This window comes from Corapipo altera, unplaced genomic scaffold (assembly GCF_003945725.1).
Source record: "Corapipo altera isolate COAL_440 unplaced genomic scaffold, ASM394572v1 23, whole genome shotgun sequence".
NCBI lineage: Eukaryota > Metazoa > Chordata > Aves > Passeriformes > Pipridae > Corapipo > Corapipo altera.
Genome location: NW_020884878.1, coordinates 11,971,649 through 11,994,631, shown reverse-complemented (window position 1 = coordinate 11,994,631; position 22,983 = coordinate 11,971,649). Strand labels below are relative to the sequence as shown.

At 36.0% G+C, this 22,983-nt stretch overlaps 1 protein-coding gene across 7 annotated transcripts in view; it reads right to left on the bottom strand.

Moving 5' to 3' along the window:
* Positions 1 to 272: 272 nt before the first annotated feature.
* The window catches only part of RPS6KA5 (ribosomal protein S6 kinase A5), an 85,591-nt gene continuing 62,880 nt past the window's right edge, over positions 273 to 22,983 (bottom strand). For all 7 annotated transcript variants that reach the window (XM_027638429.1, XM_027638428.1, XM_027638433.1 and 4 more), the window contains 10 exons: positions 18,423 to 18,573; positions 17,086 to 17,247; positions 15,729 to 15,854; positions 14,866 to 14,999; positions 11,706 to 11,799; positions 10,317 to 10,487; positions 6,679 to 6,870; positions 5,916 to 6,075; positions 4,742 to 4,905; positions 273 to 3,771 (listed from right to left, as the gene is read on the bottom strand). In XM_027638429.1, coding sequence (XP_027494230.1) covers positions 3,532 to 3,771; positions 4,742 to 4,905; positions 5,916 to 6,075; positions 6,679 to 6,870; positions 10,317 to 10,487; positions 11,706 to 11,799; positions 14,866 to 14,999; positions 15,729 to 15,854; positions 17,086 to 17,247; positions 18,423 to 18,573 — 1,594 coding nt within the window. In that variant the 3' untranslated portion in view covers positions 273 to 3,531. The remainder of the gene's footprint in view (positions 3,772 to 4,741; positions 4,906 to 5,915; positions 6,076 to 6,678; positions 6,871 to 10,316; positions 10,488 to 11,705; positions 11,800 to 14,865; positions 15,000 to 15,728; positions 15,855 to 17,085; positions 17,248 to 18,422; positions 18,574 to 22,983) is intronic.

Here is a 22,983-nt window from a genome sequence, read left to right as displayed (position 1 = left end):
GGGCACCACAAACAAGACTGCTCCAGCTGGCCCATGGAACTGAAAGCATTGCTTCATTTACTAGTGCAGACCACAGGAATCAGTCTAAGTTTTCTTTTCTACATAGGTGTTCTGAACATTCAGAATCTATTGAATGAGTGATATATAAAAATGCAGGATGGCAGGCGAGAGCTAGTCAACAGCTCTGCATTTCTTATATTTTTATAGAATCCAGTGCCCTGCGGGTCAAAGAGCAAACTGAGAAGTGCAGACAAAGACCAAAGCAGAACCTCTTTACAGCAGAAATAGACGTGTTATTTTTTGTTCTTTCAATCCAGAATATTCCATCAACTATCTCAACTGAAGGAAGGCAATGTCATGTTTTGCAATGTAAAAAACTGGATGCTGAGAAAGATGTCATTTATGGGGCAAAGAATGAAGACCATCAACTTAGTAAAAATACCTGGATTGATACTTGAGAAATAACAAAAGAATTCAGTATGATGACTTAATGTTATAAAGATATACACATGTGTGTGGACACACATACATACTCAGTGACTGCAGAGTTAGAAAATGTGTTTATGCTGGACAACTGGCAATAAAGCTTGCAATTCAGTGTCAGTGATTATTACATGCACAAGGAGATAGCCAGGGGAGAAATTTACCCCTGAAAAAATCTTTCCAGAAGCCTCTCATGTCTGATTTCCCATAACATTCTTCCTCTTCTGTGGTAGCCCCACTGTCTGGCCTTCCAACTCTGTGTGAGTCCAGAACTCATTTTTAAATACAAGCTCTCTCAAACAAAGCACATTACTTTAAACTGAGACTTAGACATGCAATACAGCATGTGTGTACATGCATGCACATAATACATGCTTATATTAAAAATATAAGTAGCTTGTGCAACACTTCATTACAACCAATAAACATGTATCATCATTCTATGAATATTTTCTGCCAGGAATTATTCTGTTCTCAGATGACAGAATCACAGCTGTGCAGGGATCATTATCTCGTTCAGAAAAGTAGCCATGGAAAAGGGCTGAGCCAGTCTGAAGGCTCAATCCATTCTGATGCAATACTGGACTTCTGTGTCACAATATTACAAATCCACTTGGTATCCAAAAGTTTCTTATATTTAAATGAAATAAAACCAAGATAGCTTTTTGTCGTCCTCACTCTGAAGAAAACAAATTCCAAGAACTCCTCCAAGTGCAAACTTCACAAGCAACCTGTTTGCCAATCTCTCGATTCACTTGTGCTGTTTGCATAACAAGCATTAATGGTGGGTTGTTCGTTGTATTTACAGCAAGTTTATTGGGGAGAGGGGAAGTATTCTTTTACAAATGAGCCATGTTCACTATTGAGATTACTTCCAAAGAGAGCATTCAGAAAGCAAACCTGAATATATTACATTGACAATTATTTTTCAATACTTTAACATCGGCCATTTAAAACTGGTTGTGTTATTAGCACATATACTGATCTTTAAATATACTACTTCTACATAAACAGTGCAAATCTCAATATTCACATCAACCTGAAATTAATGCTGCAATTACTGTTGACATTCACATCAAGAAAGTAGTAAACTATTTCACATGAGCAATTCCAAAACCTCAGAATGCCATTATTAATATTAAAGAAACACAGAACAAACATGTTGGGCTTCAAAGCCTTGTTTTGATACACACAATCCCTGTAAACATGGATGTATTGTATTTGTCAATACTGATATCTGATACAATTCTATAAATAAAACCACTGATATAAACAATTCCTATAACCTTATTTTTTTGCATAGGGTTTGGATTAAGGTTACTTTAAGATAGAGCCAGCTGTTAACAAAATCCTCTACTCAATTAGTCTTCCATCACAGAAATTTAGGCATATGACAAGGAGCCCCTCTGACTTCAGTGGAGACTTACACGTGTAAGCATTTGCAAAACTGAAGTCATCTTTAGCACTTAAGTTACCTCTAGTCATTGAGAATACAAGCTATAAAAGAGCTCTCCATAAATTTATAAAATATACTGATTTAAAAGTTTATGCTGATGTTTCTGTAAGTCACATTTATGATTCCAAACAGTTATGTACATACTATACTATCACAGTAGGAAATACTTCACTGTAGTACACCACAGTGAACAAGTTGTGAAGCACAGTGTTCAATATAATTTCCCTTTAGTATTCCCAGTGCATAAGTTGTTAACATCTACACTACACAAGGTGCCCAGGTCTAGTATTTGTTATATACAATGTAAAAGCAAGATAGAAGTAGCCTTGCATTTTAAAAGTAAGGAATGAAAACAGTAGGTAATATACAGGGATTCACTCCTGCAAAGTACAGAATTCTCCTTCACAATGACCATAATCACCAAGTATGGTGGATTTCAGGTCATTTAACCCAGTAGAACAGTGCTCAGCACCCTTGTAGGAAGAGAGATCTGAGTGCACTTTATTCTAAAACATCTCCTTTAGATGTTATAAAGTGCAAAAAATAAAACATATATTCTAATATTTTACAGTTACTATTAAACTGCAATATTTGCACAATGCAAAATTCAAATAACTTGGTATACATTTTGTATGGCCCCTATAATAACAGATGTTGAAACTGGTGCTTTTGCATCTTTTAAAAAATCTTAGTATTTTAAAGTCATTGTGTAAATATAAAAAGAAAATATAAATTATAATTAATTCTTGAAATAGGTATTTTAACATGTGACCATTTTCCAAAGCATTGAATATGAAATTTAATTTTCTTTTATAGTATTATGTTTTAGAATCTGTAAAATCTTTCAGAATAACTTCAAAAAAATTTGCATCACAGTACTAGACATCTCATATTAGACATCTCTTACCCTAGATTTATTTAAAAAATAAATTAATTTAAAAAAAAATCTAAGACTTGTATTCTCAGTTGTTTAGAATAAGATATGTGGAGTTACTTTTTAAAACAAAATAAGAGGTCCATAACGTTCCATTTTGATCTTAAAATTCAAAGAAATGGGACAGAATGTAACCACAAATTTAAAAGGTCTTAAAGTACTATACTCCTTTGGTGCATTGTACCAATGATTCTTTACATGCACGAAGAATCAAATTCTATAACATTCTTCACAGAGCTGGGTAAAAGCAGAAGATCCAAAAGTTCTATGTATGTTACAGAGCTTTTCTTTCTTTAAACAGTGGGGAAAAAAATGGGAGGAAGATTCTGACACTGAGAAACAGTCTTCTTCCAAGCTGTACCACAAGCAGCATAGCTCCTTACCTTGAGCTTGACTGCACACTAGTAATTTAGCCCTAAGAGAATAGAATGTTGTTTGTATAATAGTATTATACCATATCCAGTGATATCAAACTTAATGCTAAAAAGAAATGTATTGAAATACAAAGCTAAAAAGGTATGACTTAAATACATTTCTAAAGCAACAGACATTCCTGTAGCAGCCTGTAAGCCACAGGGAGGAAGTGTGGGAGAAGAAAACATAGGTACTACCAAGTTTATAACCACTTTAATCTTCAAGAGAGAATATTCTCCACTTTTCAGTCAGAGAACTGGAAGATGGTTTCCGGGTTATTGCTGTCTGCAGGGTTTGTGGGCTGCAATGTCTTTGTAGGTGTAGTTTTACCATGAGAATGAGAGGAAGAAGAATGTGAACTTTCACTGGAGCTGCTACGTGTCTCTGTACTTGTACTTGTTTTTTTCATTTTCCTTCTTTTTGCAAGAGGTGCCTTGTCAACATTCTGGAGACAAAATCCTTCCCTTTTGTACTTGTTAAAGGCCTGTTTAAAAATAAAAGGTAACTCTAAGCTTTTCAAGAGGTTTAAGACATTTTATGCCTTGTCACTTATTATGAATGTTCTATGGCAAGTCACAAGATAAACCACAATTTCTTGACAGAGTACTACTAGTTCCTATTGTAGCTGTAATAATAACTTTAGTAGCTTTTACGGGTATGAAAGAGCCAATACATCACATTATTAATTGGCATGTTCCCCTCCTTGTTCTTTCTAACTTAGAAGTATTTTTATTAAGCCTTAACCTATTTAAGACTACATTTTCAGAAACGATACTGTTAAATTACAGTTTTTCTTTCAGCCCAAATTATGTTGCATTATCAGGACCTCTCCAGGTAACAATTATTTTCTTTTTGTCTCCTTCCTTCTAAGTGTCCGCAAGCATTTCTGCATAAATCTGCTCAATTTTGGCTTATTCTCTGTAGAAGGTATCATGAGAATCAAGAATATGTTTGTATAATACAGCTGCAGTTCAAATGGTTTTAGTAAACATAAAATAGTAGATAAGCAATTCCATTAAAAAGCATCTATGATATAAAAAACATGAACTACACAGGTTCCAGAAATTTTACTTCAAATTTTTAACCTTAAGAACAAAAAGTCAAACAGTTTCTTAAGTTAAATACAAAGTTTTTTCTATTTTTTCATAAAAGTTTGAAGACCTTTTAATAGGTTCCTCTAAGAAACAAAATATTTTTAATAGCTCTTTCATGAACAGCTGTCCCTCAGTCCTCAAGTGCTCATGAATATAAATATCTTCAAGAAATTTAATTTTGCTTCATCATTTTTATTTTCATGTACTCCAGAGATGTTACATATCAAGGAAAAAAATCCAGGTATAAGCAAACACTGAATTTTAAGGACAGATATGTCTTGTTATTAGGAGAAAACATACATGAATCCAGATTACACATTACAAAATACAGCATATGACATAAAATTTCTTAGAACTTACATGAAAAGTTGCTTTGACATATGTGTGCACTGCAGCTCCTGAAGAGCCTAAGTTATCAGGTGTCATCAGAGGGTTGGATGACAGCTGGCTGCCGTCCTGAAGCCATTCATTGTATCTCAGGCTGGACATTTTAATTCTTTTGTTTGGATCCACTGTTAGAAGTCCTAATAGAAACATATCATATTCTTTTGAACTGTGATCTATTTATCTTCATTTAATAGAAAATGTAAATATTTATTACAAAAATCTCATACATTGCGTTGATAAGTAACTAAGGTCAATATTTGTCCTAGGTATGCCAATATTTATCCTAGATAAGGCTCACACAATGTTAGGCTATCATCCGCTCCACAAGAATCATTAAACACAAGAAATTGATATTTAACTGTTTGATAAGTCGCATCTCTTTTCACATCAACTCAGAACTACCAAATGATTTCTTCACTTAAAACCTGTCTGGGATGAAGTTCAAGGGAGTAAGCCTCAGATTCCCTGAACACTCCACTTAAGTCTGAATCTGGAAATCCCTACATTTTTGGCAGAAAAATTCCTTACAAGCCTACTTCTACAGAAATTCAGAACTCCATCTAAGTAGAATTAGGATTGGTGTCTAGCTCATGCCAAAAACATAATTAGATGCTCAAAAGCTTAAGGGAAACCAAAAGTATGGCAAATGTGAATGAAGCAGCTCAGAAATACAGTAAGTACTCTTGGCACATGGATTAAAAAATAGGCAAAGGGAAAAATATAGTAATAAATTAATTTTCTGCAAAAGCTTAGCTTTAAAGACAATTATCTCATAAGCTGTTTTGGTTTTTTAGAAAAGCAAAAATAACATAAAAGAAAAACTCTGCTTTTGTTTTAAAATGTTTCAAAACAGTGAGTTCACTTTTTCTGAAGCTCTTCAGTTCCTTCTAACCCCACCAACCTTCCTATCAGCATCTCACCACATTAGAAAGCTCTGCTATGTGTACAAGCAATTTGTAACACAGTCTGATGTGTCCACCTCAACCCATAGTTTGTATTAGGGGTCAGTACACAGCTCAAGCTGTGGATACTGCTCTGACAGGTTGACAGTCTGCTGCTGATTCCAGCATCCAAATATTGTATGGTTCTCTAATTTTACATTTTGAGACAGAAATATAAGGTACGTGAAACACTTGTGAATACGTACCTCGAATTAGCTCTTTAGCCTCTTCAGAAACATTTTTCCAAGCTTCTCCTTCAAAGGAAAATTCTCCCTTTTTAATTTTCTTCATAATTTCCAATGCACTGGTACATGTTAAACTTCTGTCTTGAGACTGAAATGGTACCTGTCCTGATAGCATTGTGTACTGTCATGACAACAAAAGCAGCATTAACAAACACAGTATATTTATGGACAACTCTATTACTAAATATGGAGTGCTGTTGTTTGCATCACCAGAGATATGCAATAAAATCTGGACTGGCATAACTTCGAGGCTATAGAAAACTTTAACTTTGCAAGACTTTCTCTGGAGTCGTTGTTAGAAAAAACACTTGTATGTTTCAAGAAGCTATGAACAACACATATTTCTACCCCACTTATGTCTACTGTAATTAATTTTCTGTAAATCAGGATGCAGGTTGATTCCTTCTCTGAACTGAAACTGTAAAAAGATTATATGGATGCCTGTAAAATCTCCTAACAAGAATACCTCTTTCTGAGAACCTGACTGCATCAAGTAACTTTTCCATTCCCAGAAGTGTTAAATTTAATTTGCTACTTAGGAAAAAAAATCTCCACCCCTGGAAAACATCTGTCTTTGGAACCTATTATTTTTGCAGTAATATTTTCACCAGACTTGAATTCAGCATGTACCCAATTTATGTCTGAAATCATGTCAAATCCTCTGCATTTTAATAAAAAGTAGATACAAGCAATAAAGTTATAGTTAAAAACCTCAATCACTTACCAAAATGACTCCCAAACTCCACAGATCACAAGACTCATCATAACCATTGTGATTCAAGAGCTCTGGGGCAGCATAATGAAGAGTAAAACATGGAGTCTTCAGAGGCTGATTATCAGGTGGTTTCAAACGAGCAAAGCCAAAATCAATTATTTTTATTTCTGAATTATCAGTTTCATCTGTAAATAGTAAATTCTGAAAAGCAAAGACAAAATCAATGCCAGCACTGGGTAGAAAATTGCTTATAATTATTTTCCTCAATTTATTACTACAGAAAACTTGACATTATCTACAGGAAAAGGGAACTGGGAGACACTGGGGGAAAAAAAACGGAAAAGTAGAAATAATGGTGCTCTGGGTTGGAAGAAAATGTGATGTGTTTATCTGCATCCTGCATACCTGCAAGTCAGGGTAGTTCTGTCAGAGATTATTAATGAAAATCAATACGTAGCAGAGAACAGTGGGGAAAAGAATTCAGGGAACACTGACAAGAAAAAAAAGCGAAGACATCAAAATGTCTGGAGATGAAGAATTGCCTTTTTCCTCAAACAAAAGCAAATTTTCTTTAGCTTCCCTATTATTCTGGCATGTTGTGAATGACAGCTTTCTTGTGTGGGGGACTCCTGTTGCATGTCTTGTTTTGTGACTGAATAGTCTTTGATCCTCAAGTGGTAACACACTGAAGCCACATTGCCATGAGCACAATAATGCAAAAGAGTAAACTGAAAGTGAAGGATGGTGGTAACAAGGTGCCCCTTGGGATAAAGTGGTGGTATAAAGGGCCCCAACAGCTCAGCAATTTTACTGAGAGGTGCCTTTGGCATGGATGTTGTGGAAGTGATGTGGGACCAACGGCATTTGAGCTCTGAAAGTCACACAACAGTCCAACCTCAAACCTCCTCCTTACACCAAGGTAAAAAGACACTGGTATAGCAGTCCCTCAGAATTTCAGCTTTACTGACTGGAATGTGGCACCTTGGACTTGAAGACAGACAAGTTGTTATCCATTTGGAAGATTTAAGACAATCTGCTTCTTTTTTCCCCCCTGAGTATTTATATTTGTCAAGAAAGATACAAGAAAGAAGCTAAGTCTTAGAAGAACTGTCTGAGGCCAAGACAAATTAAAATCTAATTCTACTCTTCCCATCAACTTCTTGAGAGAAGAGCATAATTTTGCTATTGCCTTTACTGTTTAATCTATGAATGCTAGAAAAAGTCTCAGTATTATAAAATCCTATAGCCCTATCTAATTCTGTAATACAAGAGGTGAATGACTTACACAAAGTAATTTAATTTCAAACTCATTAACAAGGGTTAAAAAATGATCGCTAGACTGCCAGCAGATCAATAAGGAGAACCACAGAGCATTCATTATGGATAAAAGAAAATAGCTTCTACAAAACATTTTAGTATTTTTCCATTCTGTACTGCTGTTATAGCTTAATGCACATTCAGAAAAGTCAGTTTTTAATTTTAAAATGTGTAAAATGGATCTGAAGGAAGCCTAGTTTCAGCAAAAATATTAATACAACAAGGATGAGTGATTAATATAATTGTCTTTTTTCTATGGTGTTGTTATATAGTCAACATGTAAATGAAGAATGAGTAACATTGGGTTAAAAAGACATTCTTAAGATAAAAATTAAAGTGGCTATGCACAGAGAAAAAGGTAAAGTCCAAGTGTCTTAAGTTGGGTTCAGATTTCCCTGTTGATTGGGTAAATAAAGTATTTTTCACAACCTCCCTGCTTCCATATTTACAGCTATATTCCACACATAGTTTAAGGATATATAAACAACACTATCTCTGTCTTGTTAGGTTTTGTTCTAATACCTCTAGAACTCACTTTACATATTAATGGTCACTTCACAGAAACAGTTCTCAAATCCTCTACTGAGAGGCTTAAAATGGTCATATATGCTACACAAATTCTTTATTCCTATGAATTCTCTACTTTCTATCCAGTACTTTTCCTCTGTTTTGCAGAACAATATATATAATCAAATTACTACTGCTAAACAGAAGACTTTCCCAGTTCATGCAATTAAAAAAGTCTCATCCTTAGACATTTAACCAGTCATATTTTTAAAAATAGATTTATCAGTAGCACATTAGATGTCAAAGTTGAACATCAAACAAAACTGACTGGAATTCTTAGAAAAGCAGCAGAAATTCCTGTATAGCTTTTTACAGAAAGGTGCACTAACTACATCTATATTGGGAAGCCTGCCTATCTCCTACTAAGTTCATGTTGGAAACTAAAATAGTAACTTTCAAAACAACAAGCAGGAAGGAAGTAGCAGGTTAAGTCCAATTTTGTGGAGGCCATGGATTCTGCAAGCTGTTTGCTAACCCTTCATTACTTGGACTTCCTAGACTTCTGTTCTTGAACGTAATGTAGAACTGAAGACTGCCTAATTTACCATGCAACTGAAGCTCTGCTTTATTCTGTCTTTATATTCAAGATGGTAGTAAGACTAAAGTGATGAGAATAGAAGAGAGAAAGGGTTTTTGGGTTTTGACTTTTTAATAATTACTCATTTCAAAAGCTAGTTTCTTTCCCTGATGATGTCACTCTCGAAAAAAAGTTTTTCTGATGACTTTTTCAACTCACACATTAGAATTTCACAATAGTTCCTCTTTGTTTAACTGTTTACTTAAAACAGGAGCTTCTTTCAAACTCATATATTTTGGATTGATTTTCAAAAATAGTTTAAATACCAATACCTAGCAGACTTCTTTATCTGTTGAACTGGAATTACTACAAAATACTAAGTCATATAGCAGAAGGTACATTACAAAATGATAACATCAGTAGGTATGGTGGATTATTTAACTTCAGCTACAAAAGGAGTAGGTATTTCCTGACATATGATGACTGTAATCACCTATACAATATAACATCCTTACTGGATGAACTAACATCAATTTACACTACTCTCAGGCTTGAGAAAACTAACACATATCCAAGGCCATTGCTGGCAAAAAAACCCAAGAAAAAATTGGGTCCAGGAAGCAGAACAAAGCCAGTGGTCAACATCACCGTAGTAAACAGAATTGTCTGGAAGGCAAGATGTTGCTGCACAATAAAAATATCAGAACAAGTAATTATTGAAAAACAGATATTAAAAAATGTTTCTTTTGGGAAACTACTGAACTCACTGAACTCAAATCACACATCTTTATTAGCTGACTGCATAAGTTTGTGGTTCATTTTGTGCTTAACTGGAATAGAAGACAGTACAAGGGTGTCACAGTTACATCCAAAAGAAGCCCTGCTGAGGGAATTAAGGTCAAACCAAGGGTGAAAATGTACAGGGAAAGTATCCAAGCAACCTAGCTCTCTGCTTATGAACTGTTTCATACAATAAATACACGCTAGTAAAAATTGTCCCCAAATAGGTAAAGAATGTTTTTGAACAAGTTTAGAGTACAGACTGCTTACAGAACATGTTTCCTAACAGTTACTTTTACCTATGAACAGAAAAACATCTACAGAATTTACCAAGTAAAAGCGGTAACATTTTATTAAAAATACAGAAGTAGAAAACTCTGTAATAAAAGCTGGAGAAACAGAGACACATCACATTCCAGATATTTAATAATTTATTGTCTTAACATATATATGCAAGTCACTGTACCTCAGGTTTCAGATCTCTGTGGACTACTCCTACATCGTGCATGTGGCTCACTGCTGAAACAAGTCTGCGCATAATGTGACTGGCTTCAGTCTCACTGAAATGTTTCTTTTTCTGAATACGCTCAAGCAATTCTCCTCCCTTCAGCAATTCCATTACTAGAAATGTGTGAAGCTGAAACAATAAAGAAAAATACAGTATGTTAGAAATTTAACATTACAAACCAATGTTCATTCAAGATGTAGGTGCTAATCTGACAGGTTCTCCACTTTTGAAGAAATAACACTACTGCTTGTACCAATTTGGAAGGCCAAAAACAAGAACCAACTTGCATCTCAGATGCACTTTCCCCATCAATCTCATTGAGATTGAAGAATGATAATGTCTTTGCCATGTCCACCCATATTTATTTAAAAAAACACAATACCATCAGCTACATTTGTAGAGAGACGAAATGTCTTTACTTAGGCTAACAAATAAAGCTGGAAAAAGCTAGACTTTTGCCCTTAAGCCTGTTCTGATGCAGGGATACATATCTATTAATATGCATAAGGAGCTAACCACTTAATGCTAATTAAATCCTTTAAAAGCACCCTGAAACTTCACTAGGAAATCCTCTCAGCTCATTTTAGAAGTGCTCCACATGACCTCTCTGCTGGTCCTTCTATAAACTGCATGAAGAGGATAGACTGGGATAGGTGGAGAGGCAAGAGACCTCACGTTCCATTACAGAATCATAGACTAGAATCACAAAGTAGTTTATGTTAGAAGAAAGCTCTACAGGACATCTGGTCCAAAACCCCAGCTCAGACCAGGGCCAACTTCCAATTCAGATCAAATTATGGTTTATTACATGCTGCGGAGTCTGCATCACATTAAGGAGAAAGAAAATTATGGTACGTAAATAAACTGATCTTAATATATTTTCAAATAGAGGCTCTACTTTCACATTTGGTAATTTGGCAAGCTATTTAGTTACTAATATGTAAAAAAAAATGCTAGCTGTATAATCTTCATATGCATGATTTCCAAACCAATTCATCAATACTGTTTTAAAATTTATGACAACCCTAGGGAAAAGTGATTAGGCACCTCAGTATCATAGATGTGAAACTGTGCAATGAATATACTGCATGATGATTCACAAAGACAGCCAAGGCCAGAACCACAAACACAATCCAAGACTAATTTTTACACATACTTTTGATTTGCTAGAGTAACTGCAAGTTTGCTTGAATGTAGAACTTCTGCTTCATCTTCTATACTGACTAGACAAAAGCCCTAGGAAAAACGTTGCCTTCACAGTTACAGTTATGCTTAACTCCTAAAGGTTCTTGGGAAAACACATGGCAATGTGTTTGGTAGGTGCTGATTACAGTTTCTTCAAAATACCTGGTCATGAAAAACTTCATGTAACTTCACTACATTCGGATGTCCTTCGCAGAGTTTCAGGGCTGTTATTTCTCTCTGGGTGTTGGCTTCCATTCTAGAAAAATTGAGCAGTCATTTTGTACCCGTTTTATTAAGCAAATTGCATGTTCAAAGCGTTAGACCTATTTTTTAATTGCTTTAGTACAATTAAAGGTATATTCAAAGTAAGCTGAGAAAACTTGCCACATAACTCTGCAATTTAGATTATTAAAAAACCACAGTGAAACCAAACAAAGTTTTTAATGCAATTGTAACTTGCTTCAGCAAAAGCTGATGTTATGTTATAGAATATTTTCTATCTAAAACTAACCTTTCCCTTAGTCCAGGGAAATCTGACTTCACTTATGTTGCTACAAAGTTAGTTAGTTCACCTTTATCTTGGCCAAATCATTTTCCATTCTTAAAGGAGACAAGTATTTCCAAAGTGGTATGGAAACTATGAGCTCTACTAGAAAAAAAAATAACATCATCTATATATGAATTGTGTTATACAAATGAACCTCTAAACAGGCCATTGCAAAAATCTGAAATGGAAGAGATAAGAAAAGACTATCTTCAGAGCAAAACTCATGGCATAAATTCTCTTATAAGTACTGAAATCTATAGCCAAAAAAAATGAACATGGTGATCATTATAAAAACTGTGTGAATGGTGACAGACCAGAACACTTTTTGCCACTAGTTAGATATGTTGATTTATTTTTGGTAAATAATGCCTGAAAATTTTTGCCAAAACTCTCTCCAAGAAAGTCCAACCCCGTGCTGATTTAAGAGAATGGCCTTATGGATAACACAGAATCTCTCTCACTACACATGTTCTTAGCTTTTGGTTGCCTTTTTTCCCCCCTAATTAGGATAAGAACTACAATGAGAATTCTGTGCAAGATAATTCCATTTTTCTGCAGGCTTCATATAATCAAAGAATAAACTAAGCTGTTTAACCTGCTGCTGAAGTTGTTTAAATTGAAAGCGGCTTCAGGTCCTTAAGAAATTAAAAAACCTGACTCACACAGTCTTTCCCCCTAAACTATCAGAAGGAAGTGAACTTTGAAAACAGATGAAAAAGGTTCAGTATCATGAACATAAATCTCCGAAATTTGTACATGGACTTTTCTGAGTATTTCCCCTCCATAAACAGTTACCATCTCATGAAAAACAAATGGGAAGTTCTAAAACAATAACTCAAGCAAGTTTACAGGGGCCCACTGTTTGAGTGGTCTTCAGACACAGATAAATCTCAAATTGCTGGCTGGAAGCAGGTCCAGCACTACTAACAAAACAAAGCAACACCACAGAGGAACTCTTCATCTGAGTTTTCACCTCAAGTATCATGAAAGGGTTTCCCTAGGTGTAAGATTCCCTTTTTGGGCACATTTGGTCAGGAGGAGTGAAAGATTGCCTTTAAGGCAAAGAAGATGCTAGAAATCATTACACTTTTCCTTTTAGCAAGATTTACCGGTGTGATCCTCAGAGCAATATTATTTACAGTTTCTTATTCAAGCTGTTTTTTGTCCAGCTATAGAGAGTGTGAGTTTACTGCTACCCCTAAATACTGCACAAACATGCTCTGACTCTGCTCACAGCCTACATTCCTAAAAAAAAAACAAACACCTCTGTGTACAGACCACTTCTTACCTTCATTTAGCCTGATCTACCAAGATGAAGGAGAAAGAGCAAAAGAATAATTCCTCAAAGTTTAGTTCTAGGGGAAAAGTCAATACCACTGTGCCCACTGTTATCCCAAGACAAAATATCCATTACATTAAGAGATGCGAGTTACTAACCTACAGCTCTGCAGGTACCACAGAAAAAAATTTTGAGTGTAGACACAAGGCAGAGATTTTCACATTAAAATGTCCAGTGTAGGTGTCTAGTGCATACTACTGTTCAAGGTCTCATTATAATGACTGAAATTCTAGTTAACCAATCTTACAGGGTGAACTAAATCACCATAACATACATACCTAGAGTAGGATTCAGTGGCCTAAGCATAGGAGAGCCTGGGAGATGACATCAGCCATGAAGACATCTACAAAAAGGTAGTAGTCACAAGACTGATGGAAACTGGAGAACAGAGAAGACACCAACAGATGCTAAAATGGCACTACGTAGATGTCTATGTTTAAGTTACTGAATCCCACTTCTAGTGCCAGGTCATTCAAGTCTCCCTGTAGACTCCACTAACAGTTTTAGGCAGGCCTCTATTAAATTAGCAGACTTCAGAAAAGTGAGTCAGACACCTACACTTAGGTTTTTTATTCTTGAACTTATCCTATTCAAACAGCATGTGATGAAACACTTAAGTCTGGTGGATAGTTTCTTCTAGGGTCTGGAAAAACAGAGGTACAGCCAAATGTCTTGGAGAAGAGATCACTGTGAACTATCATTCCGATAGCAGAACATTAATACTTTCCCCTTCCTGCCAGCATTCTACAACACACTAGGGACATATTTACTAATGAACACTGCAAAATGAAGGCAAAATTCCATCTGCTTCTCAAAGAATCCTTCATCTTTATTTTTCTCTAGGCAGAAAGTGAGGTATCCGTTCTGGAAGAAGACCAGCTGATACCCGTGTACAAAGCAAGTCAGCTGCCTTCATTTGGATGTTCTCTTCAGAACACCCAGGAAACAAAATGCAACTTACAACTCTGAAGTCTAGTTCCATTTTATATACACACACACACAGTTAGATAGATCTGAGGCAACCCACACTACAGATCCCTCTTAAAAGCAGTATCCTAGGCAATCAAATGGGCTGCTTAGGAGAGGGAGCTAGCGTAAGCCTATGTTCAGTTCACTTAAGTCTAAAGATAGAAAAACCTTATACCTTACTTTGTTAGGAGCACAATTAGGGGAAGGGTAGAATACAACTAGGAACCAGAAAGGTACTTTTTAGGTTTCTTCCTGTGTCCTCCCCAACAAGAATAACATTTTGTTTCAAAAGACTCTCAGAATTTTTTTAAAGGTCATAAGGATACAGCAAGTTTCTGTAGATTCATAGAACAGAAAATCATTTTAAAGTTATTTTTCTACTTCCAAAAATGTAGTGAACATTATTCTAATCCATGGGTGACAGTAAGCAAAGAAAATATTTTTATTGTCTTATAGAATATTTATACCTTTTGCTAATTATTTTTACTGCATACTCTTGGCTAGTTTTCTTGTGTAAGCACTTTCGACAAATGGAAAAACTTCCTTCTCCCAATGGTTTCTCTTTCAGATCCAGTTCATAATGATGATAAAATGGAGAGTCCTGTTAGGAAACTGTCTGTATTTAGTTTTGCAGAATACTTGTAGTATACACAGTCAAAGACAAAGAGTAAAATTTCGTGAGAATTTTTCATCTATATTTAAAATCGTAAAAGAGCTCTCTTTTTAATAAAATATATAATCTTAACTTCTATTTAATAAAATGCATAAACATTATTCTAACAATCAAAGAGTAAGGCTCATGTTACATTAAACAAACATAATCACTAAATAAATCATTACTACTACAATAGCTGAAGATACAAAATATTCAGACAAACAGGATCAAAGATGGCCATACATACATTTATCCACAAAACTATGCACTCGTTTGAAGACATCACGATAGCATGTGTTCTTAAAAGGCTTCACACAACTATACACTCTTTTGGGTAAACATATCATAGAAGGAATTCTGATATAATTAACAGTTTCAAAAATATCTACAATGGTTGGCTGAATAAGAACTATCAGGAATCATACTATTATTAATTCTATACTTCATTCTTCTGGGAAACTAGACAATCATCTCATTTTTCAGATTAAATGTCAACCACTTAATAGTATCGCATGCAAGTTAGATGCTTGGATCATCAGAGGAGCCATTACAGAGAACTGATAAACAAATGATGACTGTTTTGTAATCTGTAGCCTAGCTTGTGATTGCTGCTTGGGACGTTATACATAATTCCAAGGTACACCTAATTAATTTAGTTCTTGATATTATTATTACCTTCATCATAGCACTTCTGGCAATAGTTGTAGTTCCAGGTCGTTCATCCCCCATATAAAACTGGAGAGGATCTACTGTAGCTGCATTGCGTTTAAACAAAATAGAAGGTGCAACGAAAGAATATCCCTATGAAATTAAAACATCAGAAAAGGGCATGGCTTGATATTGCTGCACATTAACTATCATAATACATATGAAACATTAGAAGTTTCAGAAGAATTTTTCAAAGAAATCAGAATTTTCATACCATAGTACAGAAACTATAACTGGCTCATTGATGGTTAGATATTACTCTGTTCAACATGAACAGGTATGTTCTTGGAATCAGTTATATGTTTCTCCATAGTTAAAGATAAAACAATAATACTACAAGAACTCTCATAATTAATGCTAATCTGATTCAGCTTCAATTGTTTTACAATAGTGATAAAGGCTCATACTTCAAATTAGCCAGCTTCCCAGGACACCTTAAAGTTAAGGCATGAAATAGTTTTTATGTTGTGATGTAAGCATCAAACCATTTCAAATGGCTAAACAATATAAGCTTCATATTAATGATGTGCCTAGTTTGAGTATAACAAGAACAGCTGTGACTACCACCATAGAGTGGTGACATGCATAAATTGCTTACTATAGTCACTACAAATCTAACAACTTCCAGTATATGATGCTACATTCCTGTACGCTAAGAATTAATCTGCTCAAACACAGACAAAAAAAACAACAAAGCACAAGGAAGGGGAGAAGAGAAAGCAATCCAAACTGTTCTTCACCTCTGCAGCTCTGGTACCAACTTGACTGCACGAGCTGTTTCTACCTACCCATTTTACATCTAGACTGTACAATCTAAGAAGGGATCATTCTTTAACAGCACGGAGGAGATAAGGAAAGCTTTGTTACTCATCTGTATATAGCAGTCTAGTAATTAGAGCACTCCTACAAAACGTGGAAGACCTACTTTCAACTCTGCAGGTAGCTCCCACTTTCCAAAGGAATACTTCAACTAGTGCATAATGTAGAAATGGGTGAACTACATGACTTGTTCAAGTTGGTAGCCCAGGCTGATGGAGTCAAGATGACAAGACTCATAAGGTATGAAGAATCAATAAAGAACAGACAGACTTTAGTCCAGCATGCAGGACATTCAGCTGGGAATGGAGAAATAAGGAATTTTATATTTGCAGTAGGACTGTTCCCACCTTTCTCATTTTGCAATTGTTGAACAAAAAGCTCTGGGAACTGAGACTGGAAATTACACAGTTAATTTCAAGAACTTAAAAGGTAGGAGGAAAAAAAAGCTAGCTATATGGAATTGTTCAATCATTTTTTTTAAAATTAGTGTGAGTTCTTAAAATACCTGAAATATTCTTTCTGAAGTCTGAGGGGTTGCTGCAGGAGAGTATGTTGGATCCATTTCTGTAAACTCTTCTGCAAAATTACTGACATCCAATTCATCTCTGATTACTGGTTTAAAAGGAGCTGGTATTTTTTTGGCAGCTAAATCATCCCAATTCATATTCTAAACAAAAAACAGGAAAATAACTTTGAATTAAATGAAAATTTAACAGAAAGAGATATTGGAAAGACAGACTTGTCCAGAAACACAATCCTAACTCCATTTGCTATTTTCCACAGGCAGATGAAAAGCATTCAAATTATGCCCTACTAATTTGCTTAGGTAGAGCCAAGAAGTATCATATTTATTTGTATGTAGACAAAATTCAATTAAAAAGAAAATCAATATAATTAAATTTAACAGTGGAGATGAGCCAAACAATTAGTGTGATGGCCCTTGAATTTCTTTCTCTATTTCAAAATAAATAACATTTATATTTTTGTAAGCCACAGTGCATGCATTCAGTATCTTCAACTTTTCACTGCCAATTTCTGTGCTTAATTACTAATGTCAGCTTCCAGAGCCCTGAGAGCATAAGCCTCTGAATTCTTCCTTAAATGCATGACTAGAAAGAGGAAGCTTTGGTATAGCAGTTATGAGAAAACTGCTCTGATACTGTAAAGGAGTGGAACTGAAATTAAGTCAAGACTAGAAAGTGTTGTCTGAGGACAAAATGTATCTTCCAAAGCAAACAGTGAATAAGGGAAGTTTAACTCTGTGTAACTTTCCTTAACTTCAGCAGCACCATAAAAATATACTTAGTTTTTTCAAAGAAAGCACATAATTTAAACCACAATGGATGGAACAGTACAGATGATGTATGCAAATCCAATCTTTGTCATTGTCTGAAAGCAAATATTAATACAGTGAAAGCTGAACAGAATTAAAATTTACTAAACAAGACTAAAGATTTAATTAGGCCAAGGAAAATAGAAGAGTTTAGTGAATTTTATCAATATTCAGATTTTACAAATAATGCTAGTGGTAAACTTCCTTAAAAAAAAACCAAAACAACAAAAAAACCCATGAGACAACACAATACATAATTTGAGTGCTTTGCTGCAAGTAACTTAGATACAGAGAGAACATATTAAATATCTATCATGCCCTTCTAATACACATAAAATCCATATACATAAACACACGGATATTCTTTCTAACTTCAATATAATTATTCATGCAATTAACATGTCTCTAAGCTATTCTGTTAACAAAACAGCAGAATTTCCTTAGAGTTGGATTTCACAGTCACTAATATAGAGTAAGTGGTATCTGGTGAGTTCTGTTGTTTGCTTTACCTGGAAAAAGGGATGCTGCTTGATTTCATCAGCATCAGTGGGACCACAACCTAGCCTCTTCTTGGGATCTTTCATCAGAAGCCGCTGAATTATATCCTTAGATAGAGCGCTCATTTCTTGTGGATAAGGAGGCTCACTTTTTAATATTCTCCTGTAAAACAAACAAAATAACAATTTAGTAATTACTTAATACGTTAAGTGTTAAATCAAAGAGTTACCATAGTAATGGTAGCATTTAGAAGTTAACTTAAACTTGTATTTTACCCAAAGGCAGGAGAATCGCAAATGTGAAACAAACCACTTTTTAAATAAAGAAAGGTTCAAGGAATTGTGGACATGAAACACAACATCTGTAGAAGATAAATTGTGTAACTTAATCCACAAAAGAAAAACCTTCCTCATTTCACATACTGGGCTTACTATTACTGTTTAAAAGAAATCTCATAACTACAACAGATAGTTTAACAAAGAATTTAACCTGACTGATGCATAACAGCAGTCAAAACAAAAATAATTCCAATATTAAAAATTATTAGAAAATAAAGAAAAAAACCCTCACATTTGGGCCATTGGAAGCTTGCCTGCACCCTCTATCTTGCACACAGTGCTCATGTCCTAGTCTCAAAAGGAGGCACTATAACTGGAAAAGTTTTAGAGAACAATAATAAGACTAGCCAGAAATATAGAATGTGTTTTATAGGAAGTTTTATAAAAGGCTAGGACTACCTAGCTTAGTGAAAAGATGACTCAAGGGGCCTGGGACAAGGACCTCACTGTCTTTTTCAATGTAAGAACTAGAAGCCATCAAATAATGCTAGTTCGAAAGTTCAAAATCTTGGAAGCCTAAGCAGAATCACATTTCAGCACCTCTTTTATATGTGTAGTTCTCACAGTTTTATATAAAGACAAAGGAAGTTTTCTTTCAGTTACTCCAAGTGGAAATACTGAAGCTAAGGACTCTAAAGGAAAATTGAGAATGCACACACAGATTACACATTTTGATAATACATCAAAAGGGTTAAAACAAAGACACACAAAACCCTTTATCATACAGAATCAGAGAGGAGTGGTTAGAAGGGACCTCTGGAGGTCATCTGGTCAAACACCCCATCCTCCAACAGAGTCATCTAGAGCCAGTAGTTCACAGCCATGTCCAGAAACCTTTTGAGTACCTCCAAGGAGAGAGACTTCACCACCTCCCTTGGGCAGCCTGTGTCAGTGCTCAGTCATACTCACAGTAAAAAGGTGTTTCCTGATGCTCAGAGGGAACCTCCTGTGTTTCAATTTGTGACCTCTACCTCAGGTCCTGTCACTGAGCACCACTGAAAGCAGCCTGGATCCCTCTTCTCTGCATCCTCCCTTCAGGCATTTATGTACAGTTATGAGATCTCCCTAGCCCTCTCCAGGTGGAAGAGTCCCAGCTTTCTCAGCATTCCCTTCTATGCTTCAGTACCTTCAATCTGCTCAGTGGCCCTTTGCTGGACTCTTTTCAATATGTCCATCACTCTTGTGTACTGGGGAGACCAGAAACCCAGGTGTGGCCTCACCAGTGCTGAGAGGAAGGATCATGTCCCTCAAACTCATGATACTCTGTCTAATGCATCCCAGGATATCATTTGCTGCCTTTGCCACAAGGGCACATTGCTGGCTCATGTTCAGCTTGGTGTCGATATAGCTCTATGCATACTCTCACTGTGGTGACTTCAGGAAGCACAATACAGAGAAGGACTTAGAGAACCTCCACTAAACACAGACTGAAAGATTTTTGAAGCTATGAGAGACATAGCTTTTTACAGAGCTGAAGTTGATCACTGCAGGACATTTCTAACTTTTGTTTAAAGTTACTACATGACATATCCTTAGAGTCAGTTATCCCATGGGAAAATTTTTGTCTTGAAACATGTAGCTTCTTGGATTAGTCCAAAAATAGATGCAAGCAGATTGTTTCCTAAATAATCCTGTCCTGGCAGTGTTCAAAATGCACATATCCCAGGGGTAGCCTCTACTCACTTAGTATCCAATTTCAAGCAAACACAAAGACAAAGCAAGCTAATCTCTTGGTTTAAGTAACACTGAAATGAGTTAGGAAAATACAGTGTGAGTTTTAAGTTGGTGTAGAGGTTCAGGATTGTTTCTTTCAATGATGTATGGATTATCTGCCACTAAGAGTCTAAATCACAGCCATTCTGCTAGTAGAAGTAACTGCAACCATAAGCCTTCTCTTCAACTTCTGGACACATTTCACTTTACAGAAAAGGAGGAGAAAACACAATATTGTCAAATGATTTCTTAATTAGGGATGTTAATACCAAATTTAAACATCACTAAACAAGAGGATTCTTACACTGCAGGAGTGGTGGAGAAGTAAAGATTCAGTCTCTTCAGAAATCACCCAGTTTCAGAAAGGGGGAGCAGGTAAGGAAGTAAGAAAACCTTCCTGTTGTGAGACAGAAGACAGGACACCTTGATAATAAAAAATTACTTTATTTACAGGAGGGCCAATTAAATCTACAGTGTGTTTGTAGCTTGAAAATCACTTCAGTTAGAGAATTCTGAGGAAATCTATTTATCAATCTGCCTGATGAAAGAATCAGAAAGGTATGCAACAAAGATCTTGGAAAGAGGTAAGTTCCCTTTGGGCTCTCAGAAGGAGGAAAAACAACTTCAGTCAATATTTTTTAAAACTGATTTCTAAAGCAATGAGATTGAGACTGTGATGTCCTCAGAAATCAGAAGAGACATTTTAGAGCATTTTCCATCTAAAACATGTCAGAGATTAAAGATGGACAAGTCAGATAAAAAAAATTAAATTTCACTGAAAAAAGATGTTTAATTGGGATGATTGGTAAAATCAGTAACAAAGAGAATAAATGAGTACAATTTCTCTGTGCAGCCTTAGGAGATCAGTCTCTACAGTAGTGATGCTGAAAAATGTTAGCAGTAAGATTCTTGCCAGCGTCCCAGGCTGCTAATGCAAATATAAACTTTCACATAAGAAAAGGAGAGCGAAACAAACATAAGCAGTGGAAAGAATCCTGCACTGCAAAGTAACCAGAAAATTCTTAGCCAAAAGAAGTACTTCCGCAGCAACACAAGTTAGTCTCATCCTTCTAATTGCAAATTTCTAGAGACATATTGCACGTCTTTGGTCAGCCTGAGAACTGTAATTGGTAATACCATGGAGGTGGTAATTGCACAGAAAGTCCCAGCTGAAGCTGAGACAGATTTATAAAATAACTTTTCATATTATTTGACATTCTGCTCTTTGTGTAGAAACCACTCCTTAAATTCTTGAGGGAAGGAATCCCCTATAAAGATTATATCTACTAGAACAATTTAGCACACATATTTTGCCAATAATTTTGTATAACACTGTATTTTCACAGAATCACAGAATTGTTAGGGTTGGAAGGGATCTCTGGAAATCATCTAGTCCAACCACGGCAGGGTTACCTAGAGCAGGTGACACAGGAACATGTCCAGGTGGGTTTTGAATGTCTCCAGAGAGAGAGACTCCACAACTACTGGGCAGCCTGTTACAGTGCTCTGCCATCTTCAACATACAGAAGTTCTTCCTCATGTTGAGGTGAAACTTCTTGTGTTTCAGTTTATGGACGTTACTCCTCAACCTGTCGCTGGGCACCACTGCAAAGAGTCTGGTACCACCCTCCTGGCACCTACCTTTGAGATATTTATATGCATTAATGAGATCCCCTCTCAGTCTTCTCTTTAGACTAAACAGGCCCAGTTCCCACAGTCTCTCCTCATAAGAGAGATGCTCCAGACCCAGACACGCCTCATTTTACCTAATGGAAAATTCTTTGGAAACAGAATCAGTAACTCCTGCCTTTTACCAAGATTATTGTTTTAAATAATTTCTTTTTATAGGCAGAATTAACAATGAAGTGGTATTTAGCTATGTGAAAAGCAAGCTATGACTATAGAATCACAGACCTGTTTAGGTTGGAAAAGACCATCGAGTGCAGCCATTTACCCAGCACTGCCAAACCCACCACTAAACCATGTCCTTAAGTACCACATCTGCACCTCTTTTAAATATCTCTAGGGATGGTGCCTTTACCTCTTCCCTGGTCAGTCTGTTCCAATGTCTGACCACCCTACAAGTGAGGAAAGTTTTCCTAATAGCCAATCTAAACATCCCTGGGTGAAATCTGAGGTCATTCCCTCTCATCCTGTCACTTGTAACCTGGGAGACCAACATGCACCTCACTACAACCTCCTTTCAGGTAGTTGTAGAGAGCGATAAGGTCTCCCCAAGAGCCTCCTCTTCTCCTGACAAAACACCCCTAGCTCCCTCAGCGGTTCCACACAAGACTTGTGTGCCAGACCCTTCACCAGCTCCGTTCCTCTTCTCTGGACACACTCCAGCACCTCAATGTCTGTCTTGTAGTGAAGGGCCCAAATCTGAGCACAGGATTCAAGGTATGCCCTCACCAGTGTTAAGTACAAGAAGACAATCACTGCCCTGATTCTGTGGCCACACTATTTCTGATCCAGGCCAGGATGCCACTGTCCTTCTGGTCACCTGAGCACACTGCTG